This window comes from Budorcas taxicolor, chromosome 2, assembly GCF_023091745.1.
Source record: "Budorcas taxicolor isolate Tak-1 chromosome 2, Takin1.1, whole genome shotgun sequence".
Classification (NCBI taxonomy): Eukaryota; Metazoa; Chordata; class Mammalia; order Artiodactyla; family Bovidae; genus Budorcas; species Budorcas taxicolor.
In genome coordinates, this window is record NC_068911.1 from 141534676 (window position 1) to 141556792 (window position 22117).

Here is a 22117-nt window from a genome sequence, read left to right on the forward strand (position 1 = left end):
ACTAAATCAAGAATGAACATAATATTTTCTAGTTGATTTCAGTAGTACTTTACCCTAATCGGAAATTATGTGCATAACTGCAGGTAGTCTGAAGGTAAACTGCAGGTAATACCTTCATAGTATTTTGCCCCTGTCTTTTAGATAACTTTATTTTCCCTTATTCTTATTCTATTTTCAATTAAGCTTAACAAGGAAGAATAATTTGGGAGAAAAATAAAAATCATGAACTCTACTTTTTTATTTTCAATTTAGAAATAACATCTGTACAATGTTTTCACCCAGAACAAATACAATTTTAAAATAATTAATTAATCCTGAGAGGAAAGACAGTGGAACAATAAGTAACTGTGATTGTGTGGCAAGTTGACATTTTAAATTTAAAATTATATTTTTGAAAGGATATTATTTCTTTACTGTGTTAATTGAACTACTTCCAAGGAACAGCTCAAAGAAGAGTCAAATTAAGTTTATCAATGTTTTCTAAAATATCCATGAATGTTATTAACTCTCTTTCCTTGTAATAGGTACAACCACACTTATAACAGACATAAGCCAGCAACTATTCAATCTTGCTCTCTCTTAACAGATCAACAATGAATTAGGGCTCTTCTGCTGGCTCAGTTCAGTTCAGTTCAGTTGCTCAGTCGTGTCCGACTCTTTGCGACCCCATGAATCGCAGCACGCCAGGCCTCCCTGTCCATGACCATCTCCCGGAGTTCACTCAGACTCACATCCATCGAGTCGGTCATGCCATCCAGTCATCTCATCTGCTGTTGCCCCCTTTCCCTTCTGCCCCCAATCCCTGCCAGCGTCAGAGTCTTTTCCAATGAGTCAACTGTTCGCATGAGGTGGCCAAAGTACTGGAGTTTCAGCTTTAGCATCATTCCTTCCAAAGAAATCCCAGGGTTGATCTCCTTCAGAATGGACTGGTTGGATCTCCTTGCAGTCCAAGGGACTCTCAAGAGCCTTCTCCAACAACACCATTCAAAAGCATCAATTCTTCGGCACTCAGCTTTCTTCACAGTCCAACTCTCGCATCCATACATGACCACAGGAAAAACCATAGCCTTGACTAGACAGACCTTTGTTGGCAAAGTAATGTCTCTGCTTTTCGATATGCTATCTAGGTTGGTCATAACTTTCCTTCCAAGGAGCAAGCATCTTTTAATTTCATGGGTGCAGTCACCATCTGCAGTGATTTTGGAGCCCCCCAAAATAAAGTCTGACACTGTTTCCACTGTTTCACCATCTATTTCCCATGAAGTGATGGGACCAAATGCCATGATCTTCGTTTTCTGAATGTTGAGCTTTAAGGCAACTTTTTCACTCTCCTCTCTCACTTTCATCAAGAGGCTTTTTAGTTCCCCTTCACTTTCTGCCACAAGGGTGGTGTCATCTGCATATCTGAGGTGATTGATATTTCTCCTGGAAATCTTGATTCCAGCTTGTGCTTCTTCCAGCCCAGTGTTTCTCATGATGTACTCTGCATATAAGTTAAATAAGCAGGGTGACAGTATACAGCCTTGACATGCTCCTTTTCCTATTTGGAACCTCAGTGATAAAGAATCTGCCTGCCAGTGCAGGAGACCTGGGTTCGATTCCTGGGTTGGAAGATCCCCTGGAGAAGGAAATGGCAACCCACTCCAGCATTCTTGCCTGGGAAATCCTATGGACAGAGGAGCCTGGTGGGCTACAGTGCATGGGGTCACAAAGAGTCAGACACAACTGAGCAACCCAAGAACAGAAATTCAGAAAATAAACAAGAATTACAAGTATACATTGATTTGATAACCCACTGCTGCTGCTGCTGCTAAGTCACTTCAGTCATATCCGACTCTGTGTGAACCCAGAGACGGCAGCCCACCAGGCTCCCCTGTCCCTGGGATTCTCCAGGCAAGAACACTGGAGTGGGTTGCCATTTCCTTTTCCAATGCAGGAAAGTGAAAAGTGAAAGTGAAGTCGCTCAGTAGTGTCCCAACTCCTAGTGACCCCATGGACTGCAGCCTACCAGGCTCCTCCGTCCATGGGATTTGCCAGGCAAGAGTACTGGAGTGGGTTGCCATTGCCTTCTCCCAGCAGGAGACAATTCCATAAAATCTATTTGGAGATGAACATCATTCTTTTCACAAACCACAGTAAAAATTCTTCCAAAATTATGTAAGTTATACAAGAAGAATGGATGGCCATATTTTCCATTTTCCTAGAAAATTTTTAGTGTTTGATAGGCCAGCCAACAGAGATATCTCATGCAGGATTTTGGCAAGGGTCTAATTGAGTTTTTCTGGGGCTATCAGTTGACTGTTCTGGATTTTCCCCCATCATCATCATAAACTTTTTAAACTGATTTTTTTTGTGTGATATTTTGTACACTTGCAAAGGAAATAATAAGCTCTCCATAGATATGTCTTCCAGTCTTACAAGGCATTTAAATTAACCAGCATATTTAGCTGTTGATCTACTAAAGAATTTCCTGTAGCTTTTATCACTTCAGTTGGGTTCAGTTGCTCAGTCATGTCCAACTCTTTGTGACCCCATGAACCGCAGCATGCCAGGCTTCTCTGTCCATCACCAACTCCCAGAGTCCACCCAAACTCATGACCATTGAGTCAGTGATGCCATCCAACCATCTCATCCTCTGCTGTCCCTTTCTCCTCCTGCCCTCAATCTTTCCCAGCATCAGAGTCTTTTCAAATGAGTCAGCTCTTCACATCAGGTGGCCAAAGTATTGGAGTTTCAGCTTCAACATCAGTACTTTCAATGAACACCCAGGACTGATCTCCTTTAGGATGGACTGGTTGAATCACTTTTATAGTAATGTTTAAAATTTATGAATTTGTTTACTTTTTAAAGAGTCAAAAGAGGAGCTAGAAATAAAAACCTCTTTGATTCCTTAGCATCCCAATGTCATGAATTATTCCAAAATTATCAGTGTATATGTTTAGCCTTACTACTTAACACATTAATATGCTTTACAGAGTGACACAAGTTTGGCTAAATTAAACAAAATATGCTTTTCATGAAGAACTGGACACTATAAGAAAGTATAGAATAGTTATTGTATATTTACTATTACTGCCTTTTTCATTTTTACAGTAGTGGTGGTTTAGACACTAAGTTGTGTCTGACTCTTATGACCCCAAGGACTGTATAGCCCGCTAGTTTCCTCCGTCCATGTGATTTCCCAGGCAAGAATACTGGAGTGGGTTGCCATTTCCTTCTCCACATTTTTATAGTAAGCCCTATCAGTAAATAATATTAATTTAGGATCGGGTAAAGGAAGTTTCAAAAGCTCTGTTTTGTGACTGAACACAAATTGAACATAGTCATAACATTCTCTTTCATTGGATAAGATTAGTAAGATTGGTTGTTACATTAGTTATGTGAAAACAGTTAAACAGTTATATGAAAAAGAAAAACTAAAAGTATTTCATAATGCTGAAACAAATGCAAAAAAAAAACTACTAGAAAGAAGCAGGTTAAATGATTCTAGGAACTCCTATATGCTGATATTAGTTCATGATCCCACCATCCAGTGTGGGAAAAACCTTTTGTAGCTTTCACATGACTTATCACATCTAAAATTATAATTTAATTAGTCTACTTTTAGCATCCATCTACACTGGATAGAATAAAATTCAAAAGGGTAGGCTCTCCACCTATTTTGTGCAATAATTATTCTAAACACCTAGGGCAGTTATTTGGCAAAGAATAGTAAGAACATTCAATAAGAAAATAAACTTTTCTTTCTGAATCATAGTAGTAAAAGGATAAAGTTTAAGAATTTTAGAAATTAGATATTAACTAGGGTGGGACTATGGGAAGTATTATTCAATTATTTTAGCTGCTGCTTTATGTTCTTGTCCTCTAAGAAAAGGTAATTTGATGATAGAGGTCTGAAACAGATTTCTCTATGGAGTAATAATTCTTTTTGTAATCTGCACATAGAAAAACAGTTAATATATCTGTAAAACTAAATAACTTGAAAGAACAACAGAAAGTACAAGATACTATTTCCTCATATCTTAATTTTCAGTTTTTTAAGAAAGGATCATAAAACCTGTGTGGCTATTTTTGTATTTTCTGACACTTGTTTCTCTCTTTTTAGTGATGAATAGAATTTTATGTGATAAAGATAAGTATCTTCTAAAGCCTCTGGTATCTCCAAACTGAACATCTTCATTTTGTAGAAAAAGTAAACCAGAGAGATTTCTTGAGTTATTTACTGTCATAGAGCTAATTAAAATACTAAATTTCTTTTAATCATAAATTATATCATTATATATAACTCAAATGTTCAAATATATACTATCATATATTCTATTGTAGTGTTTTAGTATGCAGCTTAATTTTAGAATTCAATATTATTCTTTTCTGTTGTAGCAGGCTATTTTTAAAAAATTTTCCTGTTAAAAATGAAAAAAATCTTTGCTACTTTTTGAGAAGGAGGCCAATTATATTTTTTCATTTTCCTTAGAACAAAATGTAGACTTCCTGTTGTTGAGGTTGAATTACATAAATATTTATTTAATAATGACATACAAGAAGTTCTTAGAACAAAAAGGGATAAACAATTGAGAAAAGATTTCTCTAGGCTATGATTGCTGCTACTGCTAAGTCACTTCAGTCGTGTCCGACTCTGTGCGACCCCATAGACGGCAGCCCACGAGGCTCCCCCGTCCCTGGGATTCTCCAGGCAAGAACACTGGAGTGGGTTGCCATTTCCTTCTCCAAAGCATGAAAGTGAAAAGTGAAAGTGAAGTCGCTCAGTCGTGTCCGACTCCTAGCGACCCCATGGACTGCAGCCTACCAGGCTCCTCCGTCCATGGGGTTTGCCAGGCAAGAGTACTGGAGTGGGTTGATTAGATTTTTCTTATTCATATTTTATATATAGGATATGTATGACAATAGCACAAAGAAATGAAGAGTGAAATATGAATCAAGATCTGTTTTTGATGTTTACTGGCTTATGTGTTTATTTTGTTTAGGACTTAATATTTTAAGAAGATTAAAAGAAAAAACGTCTGCTATAATTCCCAGTTTTAGCATTAATGACTGCTTAGTAAATAAAGACAATGACTAAAATTTTTCAAGTAAAAAAATTCACCAGTCTTGCTTCCTGAGTAATTTTTAATATCTTTTTCTTGGTTTAATTAAATTATTTGACAGCAGACATTTAAAATATATTATGCTTTAAGAAGGACTCCCCTGGTGGCTCAGATGGTAAAGAATCTGTCTATAATGTGGAAGACCTGGGTTTGATTCCTGGTTTGGGAAGATCCCTGGAGGAGGGCATGGCAACCTACTCCAGTGTTCTTGCCTGGAGAATCCCCATGAACAGAGCACCTGGCGGGCTATAGTCCATGGAGTCACCAGAAGTCAGACACAACTGAATAACTAAGCACAGCACAGAGAAAAGTTTAGCAATTTTAAAACAGAAAGAATAATCTTATACTTTAAATGTAAGTTTATTTTCTCCTCTGCTATTCTGAGATAGAATTCTTCTCCAGTAAAAACATATTTTATCACCGAATGTATTTAGAATTTGGATAACTTAAAGTGCATATGATGCAATTTACTTCTTCCTCTTTTTCTTATTACCATGAAACTGAAAATTCTACTTCATAAAAGGAGAGATACTTTATACATTTTATAGTCTGCATTTCACAACTGCTCTCATAAATCGATCAAACATGAATTGCCTTTAAGTTATCTCCTGTTCTTAGCATGATTACTATAAATACATTAAAACAATGAATTCTCATATTAAATATGGAGACGGCTTGTAAGACCTTGATAGAAGACAATTTGGGGTTCCCTCATAGCTCAGTTGGTAAAGAATCCACCTGCAATGCAGGAGACCCTGGTTCGATCCCTGGGTTGGAAAGATCCCGTGGAGAAGGGAAAGGCTACCCACTCCAGTATTCTGGCCGGGAGAATTCCATGGACTTACTGTCCATGTGGTCATGAAGAGTCAAACACAACTGAGTGACTTCACTAGACTAGTGATGGAAAGAGTTGCCTTTGCCTCAACTGATTAATATTCAGGCTAATACTGCTTTGTATGTTTATACCAAGCTCCCTTGAGAACCCTGGTACCTTTCTGTGACCAGTGTTAGGGAACTGCAGCTGCTTCTTTTGAAACAAACTCAGTTACAAAGTTTCATGGTATACACCCTATGATTTTTAGAGTAAAAATATAATTTGTTAGCTTTAAATGTTTTATTCTCAGGAGGCCTTAGAAATACTTTAGGAAAGATTACAGTTACTAGGAACTTCATTATTTGATACATATCTTTGGGAAAATAAACATTGATCCAAAGTTTCAAATAATAAATAATCGTTTGGGAGAAAGTTTGCCACATCCTTTTGGGAAAGCCTGCTTATAAGCCTTTAGAGGATAGACCCTCATGATTCAAGCTTTTCACATTTTCTTGCCAACATACTTAGTATTATATGCTTTATTTGACAGTGCTTCAATTCCCTATTTTATATCCTGAATTGTTTCCCAAAATACTGTTTTTACTCTTGTTGCTTTTCCCCAAGAGCTTAGAGGAAAAGCTTAAATGCCCTAGCAGCACATTTGGAATATGCAGGATAAGAACAGATTATATCATTGCTAACCTCTGTGCCCAATGTCTCTATACTACTTGTTTTTTTCTGTTCATACAGTAATAAAATCTTTCCCCATGACTTCCTAACTAATATAAGTTGATGCCCTCCAGTTTCAGTTTCCTGAAAAGTTATACTTACAAGGAAATCGACTCAGCTTTAAAGTTTGCAGATTAGAAGGTTGAGGGTAATGGCGAAATTTAAAAAGCAACATGAATAACCAACTAATCCTCCAGGATCTAAAAAGCAAACCAAAATATCGCCGTTAAGATTCAAATGAAACAATTTCATCTTCAGACAACCGTTTAGAAACCTTCAAAACAGAGCCCCAAACTGCAGTCAGCTTCTAGACCAGGTTGCGAATTTGTCAAAGCCCAGTTTTAGTGCATTCTCATTGCCAGTGCTTCACAGCCCCCTTTCCCCAGCCCACTGTTCACAGACTAATCCCCAGTTGTCCAGAACTTTCCATGTGATATCCACCTCATTCTTTTTCTTTTTGGCCCAGTGCCATGAGCTAATGTTTCCAGAATTTATCACATCAGGATTTATCAGGCCCGTGTTTTGTTCTCTCAGGATCTTTTCATGATAAATTAGCAAGTTGTACTGGGAAATTCATCTACACTGAGCTGTAAAGGGAAAGCAATTTCATTATGTCCTGTGGCTAGCAGATCAAATATTTGTAGTTTAAATGGTATTATGAGATTCACAATACCTTAAACTAGTAGTCTTCAAATATTTATCTTTTTAAAATTATCATCATCTAGTGATCAAACCGTGTTTTCAAATAAAATTTTCTATAAAATAGGTACAAGTGAAAACACTCCCATTCAAGTAGGGGATAGGACAGGGATACTCCATTTTCTCCTCTTCCCTGCTCTCTGAGTGGCCTCAGAGCATCTCTGAGGAATTTCTGCAGTTCCACAAACACAGCCTGCAAATGATCCTATTAATGCAGGGGGATAACTGCTTGTAAGAATGTCAGGTACATGTCTAGCACTTTGAAATCAGTGGTTTCTAACAGGACTGATTCTGCTCGCCATGGGGACTTTGGAAAATATCTGAACACAGTTGTCATAACTGGGAGAGGAAGGAAGCAGGTGCTACTGGCATCTAGTGGGCAGCAGACAGGACATTGTTAAACATCCTACAATGTTCCAGCCTAAAATGTCACAATAGTACTGAGATTGAGAACGCTTGCTCACAGAGAGTAGGGCACCAGACGCTGCTGGGAGTTGGGGGAGGAAACAGGGACTATAGGGGAGGAGGGAAGACTGATTCCAGTTCCGGGAATCAGAGACTTAACTAATGAGCAACTTAGGCTTGCTCAGGGTTGGGGAAGGTAGAGAAGGCAGAAACTTTGCAAAATTGTGGGATTTAAAACTTGGTTATATTTTCAGGGTAACTTCCATTTGACAGCAGCTAGATCCAAACAAAAAGGCTTAGCACTTAGCTAGCAAAAATATTAAAAAGAAATTTACTATGTGACTAATAACCACCATGAGTTGCCTCATGAACTCCAAAGTTGAGGGCTTCCTGCCTGTGGTGCAGCAGGAACCGGCTGCGTCTGGAGGTGACCCTGGTCCACTCAGTCTCCAGGGAGCAGAGCTGAGCCTGGCGCATGAACAGGGCTTCCTGGGGTCCAGCGCCCCCCACCTTTCTTCCTCCAGTGTAATGTCTACTGCATCCGCTCCTGAGCCGTGAGAATGGGAAAAGGTTCTCCGGGGAAAGTCCCATCCTCCTTCAACCATCCTGTGCAGAAGGCAGGTGCCTCTGTGTCCCACATCCTCACACCAAGGAAAAGCTCTCTCATCTAGAAGCCTCCCGCCGGGGCCCATCCTGACCTCTGACCTGGTCACTACCCCTTGTTGTTCCTCAAAAAGAGATCACTTAGAATATTTAAAAGATAAATAAAATATTTCATTACAAGTGTTAACCCGGTTAAGCGCTTTTGCTCGCTTCCCATCTCCTGAATAGGCTTCATTTAAAGGCCCCAGAGGCACCAAGTGACAGTTTTACGCGGGTCATCAGTTCGAAAGCTCTGGAGAGTCTAAGAGAAAACATACAGTGAGTCCCCCACCCCACCCCCGCCGTCATTATATAGAAAAGAGACAGAAAGGAAATCCTCCTCACCCGGGGGCCCCTTTTGTGTTGTTCCTGCCAACGCAGCAGCCCTCCCGCTATATAGACCGCGCGCCAGCCGCACCGCACTGAACTCCATCCCCGCGTCCAGCAGCCATGGGGAAGGTGAGCCCCGCGCCGGCGGGAGGGGCCCGCAGCCCGCCTGGAGGCCAGGCCTCTGAGCCTCTCCTTCCCTTCCTTGCAGATCACCTTCTACGAGGACCGGGGCTTCCAGGGCCGCCACTATGAGTGCAGCGGCGACCACTCCAACCTGCAGCCTTACTTCAGCCGCTGCAACTCCATCCGCGTGGACAGCGGCTGCTGGATGATCTACGAGCAGCCCAACTTCCAGGGCCCCCAGTACTTCCTGCGGCGCGGCGACTACCCCGACTACCAGCAGTGGATGGGCCTCAGCGACTCGGTCCGCTCCTGCCGCCTCATCCCCCACGTGAGTCCGGTCCCCCTGGGCCTGCCGTGGCCTCGGGTCAGCTGTGGTCAGACTGTAGGACGGTGGCCTTCCTTTGCTGGTCCTAACCGGATTCTCTTTTCCTTTTTAATCTCTCTTAATTGAGAATGCAATGCCCTTAATTGAGATTGCATTTTCCTTTGCTAATATAAACTCGCCTCTACTGGGGAAAAGTGGCATGGGATCTGTTCAGAGTGTCTGTGCCACAGGTGATGAACTCCTCACACTCAGGTGGTACTTGGGCTAGTCCCTGGGCTATTTGTCTCTTTCCTCACCTGTAAAATGGGGCTACTAGGGCGGCTAATTCATAGAGCTGTGATGAGGCGGATAGGTGATTGCCTGTCACCTGGCAAGCCACCCTTCCCCCTCATATTGACTACTTTGAACATCCAGGGTCACTCAACTCCTGCTTTTTGATTCGTCAAAACAACTAACCAGCAATGTGATTCCAGTAGCCCCTGCAAAGCCATTGCTATCCAAATAAAGCCCAAACAGCCCGGAATTCCACAGTTAGGGATGCTGTAATTTGACTGTGACCCAGTCCTGTGGAAAATGTACTGCTTTGGGTAAGTTTGAAAGCCCCTCAGAGGGTTTAATGCCTTGATAGGACCCAGACCCGAATTAGGAGCCTGGAAATCTCAGCTTCCACCTTCCAGTGCTGACTCTTCTGATTACAGCCTGAAAGCTCTAGTCATTAGTTTCTCATAAAAGAAGACAACATGGTGTGTGTCAGGCGGTTGTGAAGATCAGATTAGGCAACGGACATGTGAACCCTTTGCAAACCATGGGAGATGCCTTATTAGCAGTTTTTATGCCTCAGAATGAATTGCTTATGAGGACCTTTGCTAAGGAGGGTTTGATGGTGGAAGAAGGAAAACTGAATATGTACATGCTAGGAAGAAACAAGCAGATAAAAGCACAAGTGCTTAGAAGAGACAGACAGGATTCACCAGGACTAACAGCAGCCTCCCTTCCATTTTCCTAAAGGTCTATAACCTATCCATCTAGGCAGGAATTATTTTGACAGATCACACATTAGAGCTAAGAAATGAAACTTAACCATTAACAATGGCTCTTGCTTTTCAGGACTTCAGAATAGCAGGACTCAAAGCAGAAAGGCAGGAATTAGATGTCTGGGCTGAATGGTCATCATTCTGTGCCTTACTTACTCTGGGGAAAGGAATTCTGCTTCCTCTCTCCCCAGCCTCTTCTAATGCTACTGAGATCCAAAATAATGCCTTTTGCAAGGGATATATTTGCTTTTTTACTTTAACATCTAATTATTTTATATCCTCCAAGGGGACTCCAGACCACCAGAAATCTATCAAGGAAAGAACAAAAAATTATATATAAAAACTGTTACTTAAGAGTGGTACTATGTAGGCACAAAATATGGTTCATGTAGTTTGTGGCCCTGGAAATCTCTAGGGAGAACCATGCATATCTTGATCTATGTGAATAGCACTCCCTTCAGTTCTGCAGTTTGCAGTCTACCCCATGGCACACAGTGGCTCTGGTGTTGCCTGTCTTTTAAACTTGTCATCTCTGATGTTAACAAGATTTTGTAAATGCCCATTCCCCCAGGGCTGTGAGTGATTAGTGGCTAAGGACTAGGTTCTCTGACTTCTCCCATGTGCCGATTGCTGAACCCACAGACTGGTTCCCACCGGCTGAGGATCTATGAGCGAGAGGACTACCGAGGCCAGATGGTGGAAATCACAGAGGACTGCTCCTCACTCCACGACCGCTTCCACTTCAGTGAGATCCACTCCTTCAATGTGCTGGAGGGCTGGTGGGTCCTCTACGAGATGACCAACTACCGGGGGCGGCAGTACCTGCTGCGGCCGGGGGATTACAGGCGCTACCACGACTGGGGGGCTACAAGTGCCCGAGTGGGCTCCTTGAGGAGGGCTGTGGATTTCTACTGAAATATTTTTACTCTCCCCTTTTCTCCACATGAAAGTTAATAAAATATTTCCTGTGTGCTTGATGCAATAATGCGTTTCTCTCTTCCTTTCAAGCTCCTTGAAAGGGCTCAACAAAAATAAAGCTGGGAATGATGCGAATTTTCTTACAAGTATCAGCAGGAAAGGTGATGCGGAGTTGCAGTAAAGAGGACAGGCTCAGGACAGAATGCCTGGTGCCACACCACTGAAGAGCTTTAGTTGATCAACAAGTTGCTTAACATTTCTGTGCCTCAGTTTCCTAATTTGCAAAACTTGGTGTAATGATACTCTTCATTTCTTAAGTTTGTGGGGTGGATTAAATAAGTTCTTATTTTAAAATCCTTGACACATTTCAGCTTTGCATATAGTAGTTTTTAGGAAACTTCTGCAAGCTTGCTGGTGAAACATCTGGTCATCTTCTTAGTACTCTTTCCTTAGTAGAACTCCCTTTTGGAGACCACAAGTAAGATGGCTATGTGCAATTGCATCAGAGGAAGACAGAGTTAGATAGAGATAGATGTGTCTAACACATCTTTGGTATAAATATATGTGACTGCCAGAATAGTTTAATTAATATATATGTATCCAGAGCACAAGGATAAGAACTAAGCGCTACCTAATGAACAGCCCAACAGTCTCTTCCAAACCTTTTTCTACTTAGGCGGGATACAAAACATTCAGATAGTGTGCACTGATAAAAATAAGCACAGAGGGACAGAAGTAAAGGCGCAAGGTACATGATCAGGAAAATAACTTGCAACCATGCAAAGTTCTTGAATCTACCATTGGCTAGGCTGATATTGTCCCCATACTTGGATCAATTTTCATTACCTCTTGCTCATGAATCAACATTTGATAATAATCATAGCACTAAGGATGAAACAGGGGGACTGATCATTTAATTGAATTCAAAATTTCTTTGCAGGAAGATAAAGTTTATCAAATGTAATCTATGTAGGTATTCTATTATCCACTGAATTTTCTTCAGTTGAAAATACCAGACTTCTTGATTTCAGATGTTGACACATAATTGAGAAAAAAAAAAAAAATTACTTCCCAGCTTAAGGGTTTGACTTAATTTTGAAAATGGCAACCTCTTATTGAAATAAGTTCTTGGTGAGTTGAGTGGCCATGATTAGCAAAGAACTACTGCAAATCATTTTTTTACTTGAAAATATCTAGCAGTTAAGAAATAAGTTGTTCCCGAAATCCTAAATATAGTAGTCAAATTATGTAACAGTTTACTTTCCTAACACACATGCACATTACAAGATATTTGAAGAAGATCTAAGGATATTCAGATCTGTGCTAATACAGTGGTCACTATCATATGACTCTATTTGGCTAGACTTCATTTGGCTAAGTCCAGATTTCAAAGACTTAGTAGGGAAGTAAGAATGCAAAATATCTGAATATTTTTCCAATTCATTTAATGTTGAAATGATAATATTTTGGATATATTAGATTTAATAAAATCTGTTATTAAAGTTGATTTTACTTGTTTGATTTAACTGTTTTAGAAAAGTTACATTTATGCCTCTTACTATAATTCTGTTGATCAGACTTTCAGGCTAAAAAGATGAGTTGTAATTTGTTTTCAGATACAACTCAACCTGAAACTTGAGTTACATGAAAACCTCACAGTTAGGAGATGGCAGAGAACATGGTTAAGCTTTGCACAGTCATTGACTATCCACTGCCTTATGAGGAGATACACAATGAAATTATAATATCCACCTATCACTGATTGAGGGAGTGGGAGAGTGGGCCCTCATTTTGTCTTATCATAGGTTTGTTCCATTAACTACATTGAATTGAAGTTTCAGCAACAAATGAGAATGATTCTACCTTCTACAGATAAAAGTCCCCTCTTTCCACAGCTAATTTTCCTTCCTTTCCCTCTCCCTGTCCAGGATGGCCCTTCAATTATAGCATTTTCATTCTGGAAGCTGCCATGTTTGCCTCCCTAAAGTTTTTCAAACACTGTTGACAATGTTATAGATTTTATAAAGAGCTTGAAAAATAACTGGCTAAAAATAATCATCTTTGACCCTTTAACTACTCTGGCCAAATCAATACATTAACCATTGTGGAGCAAGATCGCATGCTACTATTTAAGGGAACAACCAGTTTTTTAAGAGTTATAATGATGAGAAAAAGACAGCCAACTGCTAAAGAGATTTTAAAAATGGTAAGTACATGGAAAGTGAGAAAGAATAGTTGAACATTCTAGAAGCCACATCATCCAGTACTGGAATATCAAGAGGAATTAGAGCTGAATAGAGGTGGTACAAGGCTGTGGTCCATGTGATTGGTTTGATTAGTTTTCTGTGACTGTGGTTTTCATTCTGTCTGCCCTCTGATGGAGAAGGATAAGACCTTATGGAAGCTTCCTGATGGGAGAGACCACCTGTGGGGGGAATTGGGTCTTGTTCTGATGGGCGGGGCCATGCTCAGTAAATCTTTAACCCAATTTTCTGTGGATGGGTGGGGTTGGGTTCCCTCCCTGTTGTTTGACCTGAGACCTGGGCTGCAGCATGCCTCCCCTGATTCAGTGGCATTCTTTGGAAGATACCATGGCTGTGTTCATAATCCCTATGGTCTTTGTGTGCATGATCTCCAAGTGGGCGCCTCCTCTGACCATCAGAATAATTATCTGAATAATAATATTTGGAACCAGAGTCTCCATTTTAGGAAATAAAGTTAACTTTTGTTAAAAATGACAGAGAAGAGCCATATTCCCTAGGGACATCTGCTAGCCTCCTGGCAAGGTAAGAAAGTGCAGATAATCTGTTGCTTTCTCTTCTCATTATTTCATGAGGTGTTCTTTGAATTGGAGTTCTAAGGAAACTATGGTTTCTTGAAACTATTCCATCTCTAGAAGCTGAAAAGGCATTAGCACTTGAATTTGGAAGACAGTATCAGTTCGTCTTGGAATTGTTGGGCCATGCTGGATAAATGAAGGCATAAGATTCCACAGCAGAGGTGATGCCTCCTTCTTCACGTACTTCCTCTGAACTTTGGCCGGTTTGGACACTTCGTTGACCATGATGCCCCAGACTCTCATAGAGTTGGATACAACTGAGTGACTGAACTGAACTGAACTGAAGAGGTGGTACAATTCTGTTTTTTAAAAGGTTATATATTGTGCATAGAATTCAGATTGCAAATGTTCAGCAAGAGGACACCAGTTCTCATTCATACACAGGAGTTGTGTTTTTTTTTCCATCTATTTGTTTACTCTACTTTTTCAATAATTGGAAAAAATCAGATAAGATGGAGTTTAATTTATTAATCCCTGAAATTTAAAGAATGTATATATGGTCCTGGAGGAAGGGTAATAAAACAAGAGGGATCCTAGGTTTTTCCTTCCTTATTAACGGTCCTGATGAGAGGATAACAGGCAGGATGGCTAGAGATCTTCAAATGGAGGAAATAGGCTGCAAGTGTCAGACATTTTTTATCTCTCTCATAAGCAGCAGGAGGAAACAAACTACAAGTGTCAGATTTTTTCCCCTTTTCTATACAAATTTAAGAGGAGGTTTCTCTTAAAATTCTGTGTTGCCATGACGACATCTGGTTCCACCTGAACTTAACTTTTCTCAAATCTTGAACTAACCAACGCATTTTTCTTATGGAAATGTTTTTCTTTCTATTTTTTTTTTTAGGAAGCATGAATAACACGTATTTTATTACCCAGCTTCTTTTGGAACTAAACATTGTTTGCCAAACAGTCTCCCAGGAAGGGGAGAAACGAATCACTGTTTCCAAACTGCTGGACCATTTTTGAAGTACATTTGACTTACAGAACGGTATCATTTTCAGGTCGACTAAGGCGGTGAGTCGAGTTGCCCTCTGTCTTCACACAAGGCTGTTACAATGCTGGCGCCTGCACAAAACTTAGTTACTTTACCCCTGGAGGCCTGAGCCTCTGATCCATCACCCGTGTCACTTGGTGCCCTAGCTTCTCCCCTCTGGCAACCGCTGTACATCCTCTGAATCTGTGGGTCTGTTTCCATTTCTGTTTGCTTTCTGTGTATTTTAGATTCCACGTATAAGCGAAATCATAGACTATTTGTCTTTCTCTAATACTTCACTTAGCATAAAACCCTCCCGGTCCATCCATGTTGTCACAGATGGTAAGGTTTTATTCTTTTCATGGGTTAGTAGTAGTCTGCTGAATTCGTGTACTACAGCTTCTTTATCTGTTCACCTATCAGTGGCACTTAGGTCCATTCCTTAGCTTCACTGTTGTAAATAGTGCTACAAAGAACACAAGAAAGCATGTGTCTTTTCAAGTTAGTGTGTTTGTTTTCCTCAGAAAAACACCCAGAAGTGAAGTTGCTAGATCCTGGTGCCTCTGCTGCTGTTGCTGAGTCGCTTCAGTCATGTCCGACTCTGTGTGACCCCATAGACGGCAGCCCGCCAGGCTCCACTGTCCCTGGGATTCTCCAGGCAAGAACGCTGGAGTGGGTGCCAGTTCCAGTGGAGGAGGGCCCGCGTCACACCAGGTTGGCTTCTGACTGGGGTTTTGCATGCCCGCTGGGGAAGCACTGGCCACATGGCTCTGGGCTGGACACCACGAGGAGCCGGTGCTCGGGCCCAGCGCTGTGCAGACGACCACGGAGAGGCCGCAGAGGGCTGGGGCACAGCCAGAAAGGATGGGAAATCACCGCGGGATGGCCAGCTGCCCTCCAGGAGGGTGCTCGATGCCAGGTCCCAGAGCGGCAGGCCTCACTGCAGCTCCAGCCCCGCTTTGCTTTGTTGCAGTGACCGCAGGGTCGTCCTGATCACGTCCTCGCTTTGAGCTCACAAACTAGGTAGGGGCACCACAAGAGGACAGCAGGTAATGGGGCAGCCGGTCACGGGTTCTCGTAATTCAGCCCCAAGTCCCGGGCAGGCGGCGAGCTTGTGAGAGGCCCAAGTTCAGCGGCTGACTTACACCAGCGCCGCCAGCCTCTCTCTGTCCTCTGCTTCCCACGTTTGACGTGGGAAACGCAAGTTTTAATGATTGTGAGACAAGTTTATTGAGGACTCTTAAAGAAAACAATTTAACAGTTCTATGGAACACAGATTAAGGAACAGTTATGGTAGCATCAGACCCCCAAGGAGGGAAATCAGCAGCTCTTGCCGAGGGCACGGTGAAGGCAGATGGTGTCCATCACTGCCCCAAAGAGCATTTCTCCTCCTTGAAAGCTCTGATGACACAAGGTCAGGCCTTTGAGCAGAGTCCACGTATCTCCAGAAACAGAAAGCTACCTTCATCTTGGAAACTCCTGGAAGTCTCTTCTCTTCCAAACCCTTCTGTCATCCTGGGTTCACCCTGCCGTGCACCAGCGCTGAAACATCACACATTCCGGGCGGCGCTAGTGGTAAAGAACCCACCTCTCCGTTCCTGAAGAAGGGGCTGCAGCCGCCACCCCCGTGGTAGACAGCTCTCCGCGTGCTCCAGAGCCAGCTGCCCTCTCCACGCGTCCAAAGCCGAGGCACTGACTTGTTTTTCTGTGTCAGCTATCTTCACACTCTGGCTGTCTCTGTGGCCAGAAGCTCCTGCCATGCGGGAGCACGTTTCCTGGGGCAGTCCCAGGATCTTCGTGCCATGGGACCATCTCAGTGCAGGCTGGCCTCCCGCTGGGTGCGTATTGCGGTGTGATCCCTCTTATAGGCATGTCCGTCTACGGCAGCGCTCTGAAGGGCACCAGCACCGCTGCTGGGCTGCTGCTGAGGCGTCCCCCCGACTTCCTGTGGACTTTCACGTGCTTCACAGTTTCCAGTCTCCTTTTCTCTCATCAGGAGGGACATTCTGGAAGGGAGATGCGCTTCTTGTGTGTGTCGGAAATGTTTCTCTTAAGCTATGTTACTGAACTATGTATTTACCCCAGACTCTTTCTTCAAGTTCTTTGCCTAAGACTCAGAACCTATGTTTTACTCGTGCAAATATTCTCTTAAGCTCCATTTCCTTTCTCTAATTAGCAGCCTGTTAGTAGCTTATACAACTTCCTGCTAAAGACTAGCAGCGGAGCACTCTTTTCTGCCCTCTTTTGATATCTATGTCAGAAGCTTTCTCTAACTCTTTTATACCTCACTAAAACTTTATTACACAAACGCTCTGAGTGATCAAGCCTCATCACTGCTCCCGGATTGAATCCCTTCCCTCTGGAGGCCAAGAATCCCGGCATCTTTCATGGTTCAGCAACAACCTTTCACTGACACATCCACAGGCTTTTTCTAGGTACAGAGAATAAATTCTTCCTCCAAATATGTGTGTGCTTAGGTATGGGATAACAATTTTGCATTTTATTTATGTTGTTGCTGCTGTTCAGTTGCTAAGTCATGTCTGACTCTTTGCAACCCCACAGACTGTAGCATGCTAGGCTTCTCCGTCCATTGTCTCCCAGAGTTTGCTCAAACTCATGTTCATTGAGTTGGTGATGCTCTCTAACCATCTCATCCTCTGCCACAGCCTTTTTCCCTTGCCTTTAATCTTTCCCAGTATCAGGGTCTTTTCCAGTGAGTCAGCTCTTCCCAACAGGTAACCAAAGTATTGGCACATCAGCTTCAACATCAAGCCTTTCAGTGAATATTCAGGGTTAATTTCCTTTGGGATGGACTGGTTGGATACCCTTGTTGTCCAAGCGACTCTCAAGAGTCTTCTCTAGGACCACAATTCAAAAGCATCAGTTCTTTGGCACATAGCCTTCTTTATGGTCCAACACTCACATCAGGACACGACTACTGGAAAAACCATAGCTTTGACTGTATGGACCTTTGCTGGCAAAGTGATGTCTCTGCTTTTTAATATGCTGTCTAGGTTTGTAACGTGTGACTTCCCTGGTGGTCAGATGGTAAAGCATTTGCCTACAATGCGGGAGACCCAGGTTTGATCCCTGGGTTGGGAAGATCCTCTGGAGAAGGAAATGGCAACCCACTCCAGTACTCTTGCCTGGAAAAATGGAGGAGCGTGGATGGAGGAGCATGGTAGGCTATAGTCCATGGGTTGCAAAGAGTCGGACACGACTGAGCAACTGAACTGAACTGAACTGGAACTGGCCTGGCACCTCTGGGTGTGTCATTTAGCTTGCAGATTGAGGATCAAGGTTTAGTTGAATTTGACTAGTCATCTTAGGCCCATTTGATTTTAATCAGTTTATGTTATGTCCTTGGGCTATGTCATTCTTTCAAAAGTTGTGCCCTTCCCCCTTCCCTCCTGTTTCTTGCTCTTTTCCTGAGCCCACAATGTTGCCTCTACAATCTTCAGGGGGACAACCAGAAAATAGCTGGTTCTTGGGAGGGAAATACTGTATAATATCCAATCCCCCTAGATATTCAGGCCTTCATCTTCCACGATTCCTACAACTTGTGCAACAACAGCATTTCTCAGTGAACCCGCTAGGGCAGATGACAGGCACAATTGGGCTTCCAGGGATAATGTTTGCCACTTTGGGAGTTAGCCCTGCAGGCTATTTGTGCCCAAACCCTTGCTACCTTTCTCCTAAAGTTACAAACATACCCCTGGATCAAGTCTCCACTCTACTTTTATGGAACATCTGGTCTGTTGCCTCTTCTCAATTTGTTCTTAAGCCACTTACTAATTCCTGCAACCAGGACCCTGCCCCCTTATAGGCAACATTGTTCCACCTCACTTATTATTAAAATACTCTTAATGCCCCTAACAGGACCAGATAACCCATTCCTTTGTCATTACTTCAGTTATTACCTAGGGCATGACAACAGAGTGGATCTATGACAATGAAATGTTTACCACTGGAGACATCCTAAGCTGCTCTTATGAAAGACTAGGGGAGGAAATCAGTGACTTACCTTCCCTCAGAGCAATATGGCTTATGTCTATTTCCAGGCTTATGTCTATTTCCAGGTTCCCAGTCTCAGGGCATAGACTTGAATTACTTTAAATCATGGTATCTATTCCCATCTGCAGTGGACAAACCAGCAATAAGTTAAGATTACAACCTCTTATTCCTACCCAGTACATTGGGGATACCCAACTCCAGCCTGGGGATCCCAGAGAGTCAATCTGCCTTGACCTGCCCAGGGATCTGGTCCTCAGAAGGTTGTCACACCTCAATCTGTTCAGGGATCCACCAGTCCAGGGGTCCCAGGAGGTCAACATGCCTCAACCTGTCCAGGGACCCAATTCTCAGGAGGCCAATCTGCCTCAACCTGCCCAGGGATTTGATCTCCAGGAGGCTGTCATGTTGCAGCCTGCCTGGGGACCTGCACGCTGACCCAGGGACTCCTGGATCTCAGATTGCAAGAGTACTGGCTAGAATAAGCTTCAGAAAGACTCACCCCTAAGGAAGTCCACCCATGGAATTAGAAAGAAGCCCATTAGTTGTGGGACTGCACCCGGTCTCAGCAATAACTCAGGAGTCCAGTGGAAAGTCTGAAAGAGGCCCTCCAAAAGTTTACCAATCTGGACTTACACTCTTACGAGGGGCAGGCGATTTTAAAGGACAAATCTCTGCCCCAGTGTGCATCAGACATCAGGATAAAGTTACAACAGCTACAGCAGCAGGATCCTGATGCCTCTTTTGATAAGATGGTCCAGATAGCCACCAATATCTTTTATAACAGAGAACAGGAGATGGAAGCCAAGGCCCAGGAAAGGGAGAAAAAGGAGACAAGGCATGCTCAGATGCTGGGTGCCCTCCAGGGAAGCCCTATGGCAAACCCCGAGTCCTTAAAAGACAAGGCACAAGGCAAATGCCTAATCTGTAGACAGGCGGGACATTAGGCCAAAAAGGGTCCAAAATGTGACAAGTCTCCTAAAATGGCTTGCTACAAATGCCATCAATTGGGACATTGGGCAGCACTCTACCCTCAGTACCCAAGAGCCTCAAGGTCAAGCACCAAGCCTTCCCTCAGGGTGGTTCAACAGGACTGAAGCAGCCTGTTCCAGCCAGCCTGCCTGTCACAGATAACCATCACGGGGCTGGAGCCAAGGGTGTCACTGGATGTGGCAGGTAGGCCCAAGAATTTCTCGGTTGACACAGGGGGTACCTACTCTGTCCTGACCTCCTACTTTGGAGCCTTCTCCTCCCAAACCTGTACTATTTTGGGTGCTACAGGAAAACAATTACAAAAATATTCACCCAAGCACTTCTTTGTTACTGGGATGGACAAATATTTTCCCACCAGTTTTTGGTCATCCCTGAGTGTCCTACTCCCTTATTGGGAAGAAATCTTTCCCTACCTTCAAAAACTTACAGTTACTCCACTCCTGATAGAAGACACTTTAAAACTCTCTTGGGGGAAACTATTTTCACCAGCTACCAAGTGAAACAACTCCTGAATGGGAGAGACCACTTATGGATGTCTGATGAAAGGATCCTCAGATATCAAGTAGTGCTGATGGAAAATCCAGGCCTGACTATATCCCCTTGTGAAGTTCTTAACCCAGCTACCCTCCTGCCTACTCCTGAGGGCTCTCTCCCCTTTCACTCTTGCCTAGAAACCTTAGACCACTGGACAAAACCCCAAGAGGGGTTGTCAAAAGATCCTCTGACCAATCCTGAGCAAATCTGGTACACCGATGGAAGCAGCTTTGTCTTGGATGGAAAAAAGAAGAGCTGGATAATGCAATAGTATCCAATGTTGAGACCATGGAGGCTAAACCTTTGCCACCAGGTACTTCAGTCCAAGTAGCTGAGCTCATAGCCCTGATTTAGCTTTAGAGCAGGGAGAAGGGAAAAGAGTGGCCATTTACACTGACTCCAAGTATGTCTTTCTGTGCTACTTGCACTTGCTGCTATTTGGAAAGAAAGAGGCCACTCGACCATCCGAGGGTCCCCAGTCGAATATGGTGATAAAATCCTAGGCTCTTGGAGGCAGTCCATCTGCCCACTGAAGTTTCAGTCTTCCACTGTAAAGGACACCAAAAAGGGGGCACAGAAGAGGTGCAAGGAAACGAAGCAGCCAATCAGGCAGCTAAGAGAGCAGCATTACAGAACCACGACCTAACAGGGGTGGCCACCCTACTTCCACAGACTAATTTGCCAGAAACTCCTTCATATTCTGAAGGTGAGACTCTTAAAGGTAAGAGTGAGGGCTTTTAAGAAGATCATATGGGGTGGTGGTTCCAAAAGGAGGGACTCCTTTTTCTTCCTGGGAATCTCCAATGGAAGTTAGTTAACTCCTTATATGCCATCACTCCTTTAGGGGAGAAGGCCCTCCAAAGATTACTAGAAAGGTCCTTCAGAGGAACAGGCCTTGAAACAACTATAAGGCAAGTGGTCTCCTCTTGTCCCACTTGCCAGTTAAACAACCCCCATGGAGCTCGAAGTCCCCAGCTGGCCCTGCCCATCCAATGGCATGGGACCCACCCAGGAGAGGACTGGCAGATGGACTTCACCCACATTCCAGTTTCTCAAAGGTATAAATACCTACTAGTCATGATAGATATATTCACAGGATGGATTGAAGGCTTTCCCACTCAGACAGAGAAGGCTGAGGAGGTGGTAAAAGAACTGCCCCGTGAGATTATTCCAATATTTGGTCTACCCAGGTCATTACAAAGTGACAGTGGGACATCATTTACTTCTAAGGTCACCCAAGGGGTCTCTAAAGCACTGAGCATTACTTATTATCTCCGATGTGCCTGGAGGTCTCATCTTCAGGAAAAGTAGAAAGAGCCAACCAATTCTTAAAATCAGCAATAAAGAAGATAACCCAGGAGATCTCCCTGGGATGGAAGGCAGCTTTACCAATAAATAGCTCTCCTCTGCACCCATACTGCCCCTAAGGAACAGCTTGGTCTTAGTCCTTATAAGATGCTATATGGGAGGCCTTTTGTTATGTCAGTGGCCCCTTCCTAGACCCAGAGGCTCAGACCCTCTGGTCTTATACCATGGCCATTGGGCAATTCCAACAAGATATATCTTGTGGGATGTCAACCAGGAACCAAAAGATTCTAAAGAGCCACCACTATATGCTCCAGGGACTCAAGTCCTAATTAAAG

The 22117-nt window shown here is 43.0% G+C and overlaps 1 protein-coding gene across 1 annotated transcript; it reads left to right on the forward strand.

The window, feature by feature from the left end:
* Nucleotides 1–8844: 8844 nt before the first annotated feature.
* LOC128043577 (gamma-crystallin F) lies at nucleotides 8845–11121 on the forward strand. The gene is made up of 3 exons (XM_052635954.1): nucleotides 8845–8853; nucleotides 8933–9175; nucleotides 10849–11121. The coding sequence occupies exons 1-3, from the start codon at nucleotides 8845–8847 to the stop codon at nucleotides 11119–11121; spliced, it is 525 nt and encodes a 174-aa protein (XP_052491914.1).
* Nucleotides 11122–22117: the final 10996 nt, after the last annotated feature.

Excerpts from the sequence above, each read along its gene's own strand:
- LOC128043577 (XM_052635954.1), top strand. Across the intron at positions 9,176-10,848 it reads CCTGCCGCCTCATCCCCCAC|ACTGGTTCCCACCGGCTGAG; the intron begins GTGAGTCCGGTC and ends CTGAACCCACAG.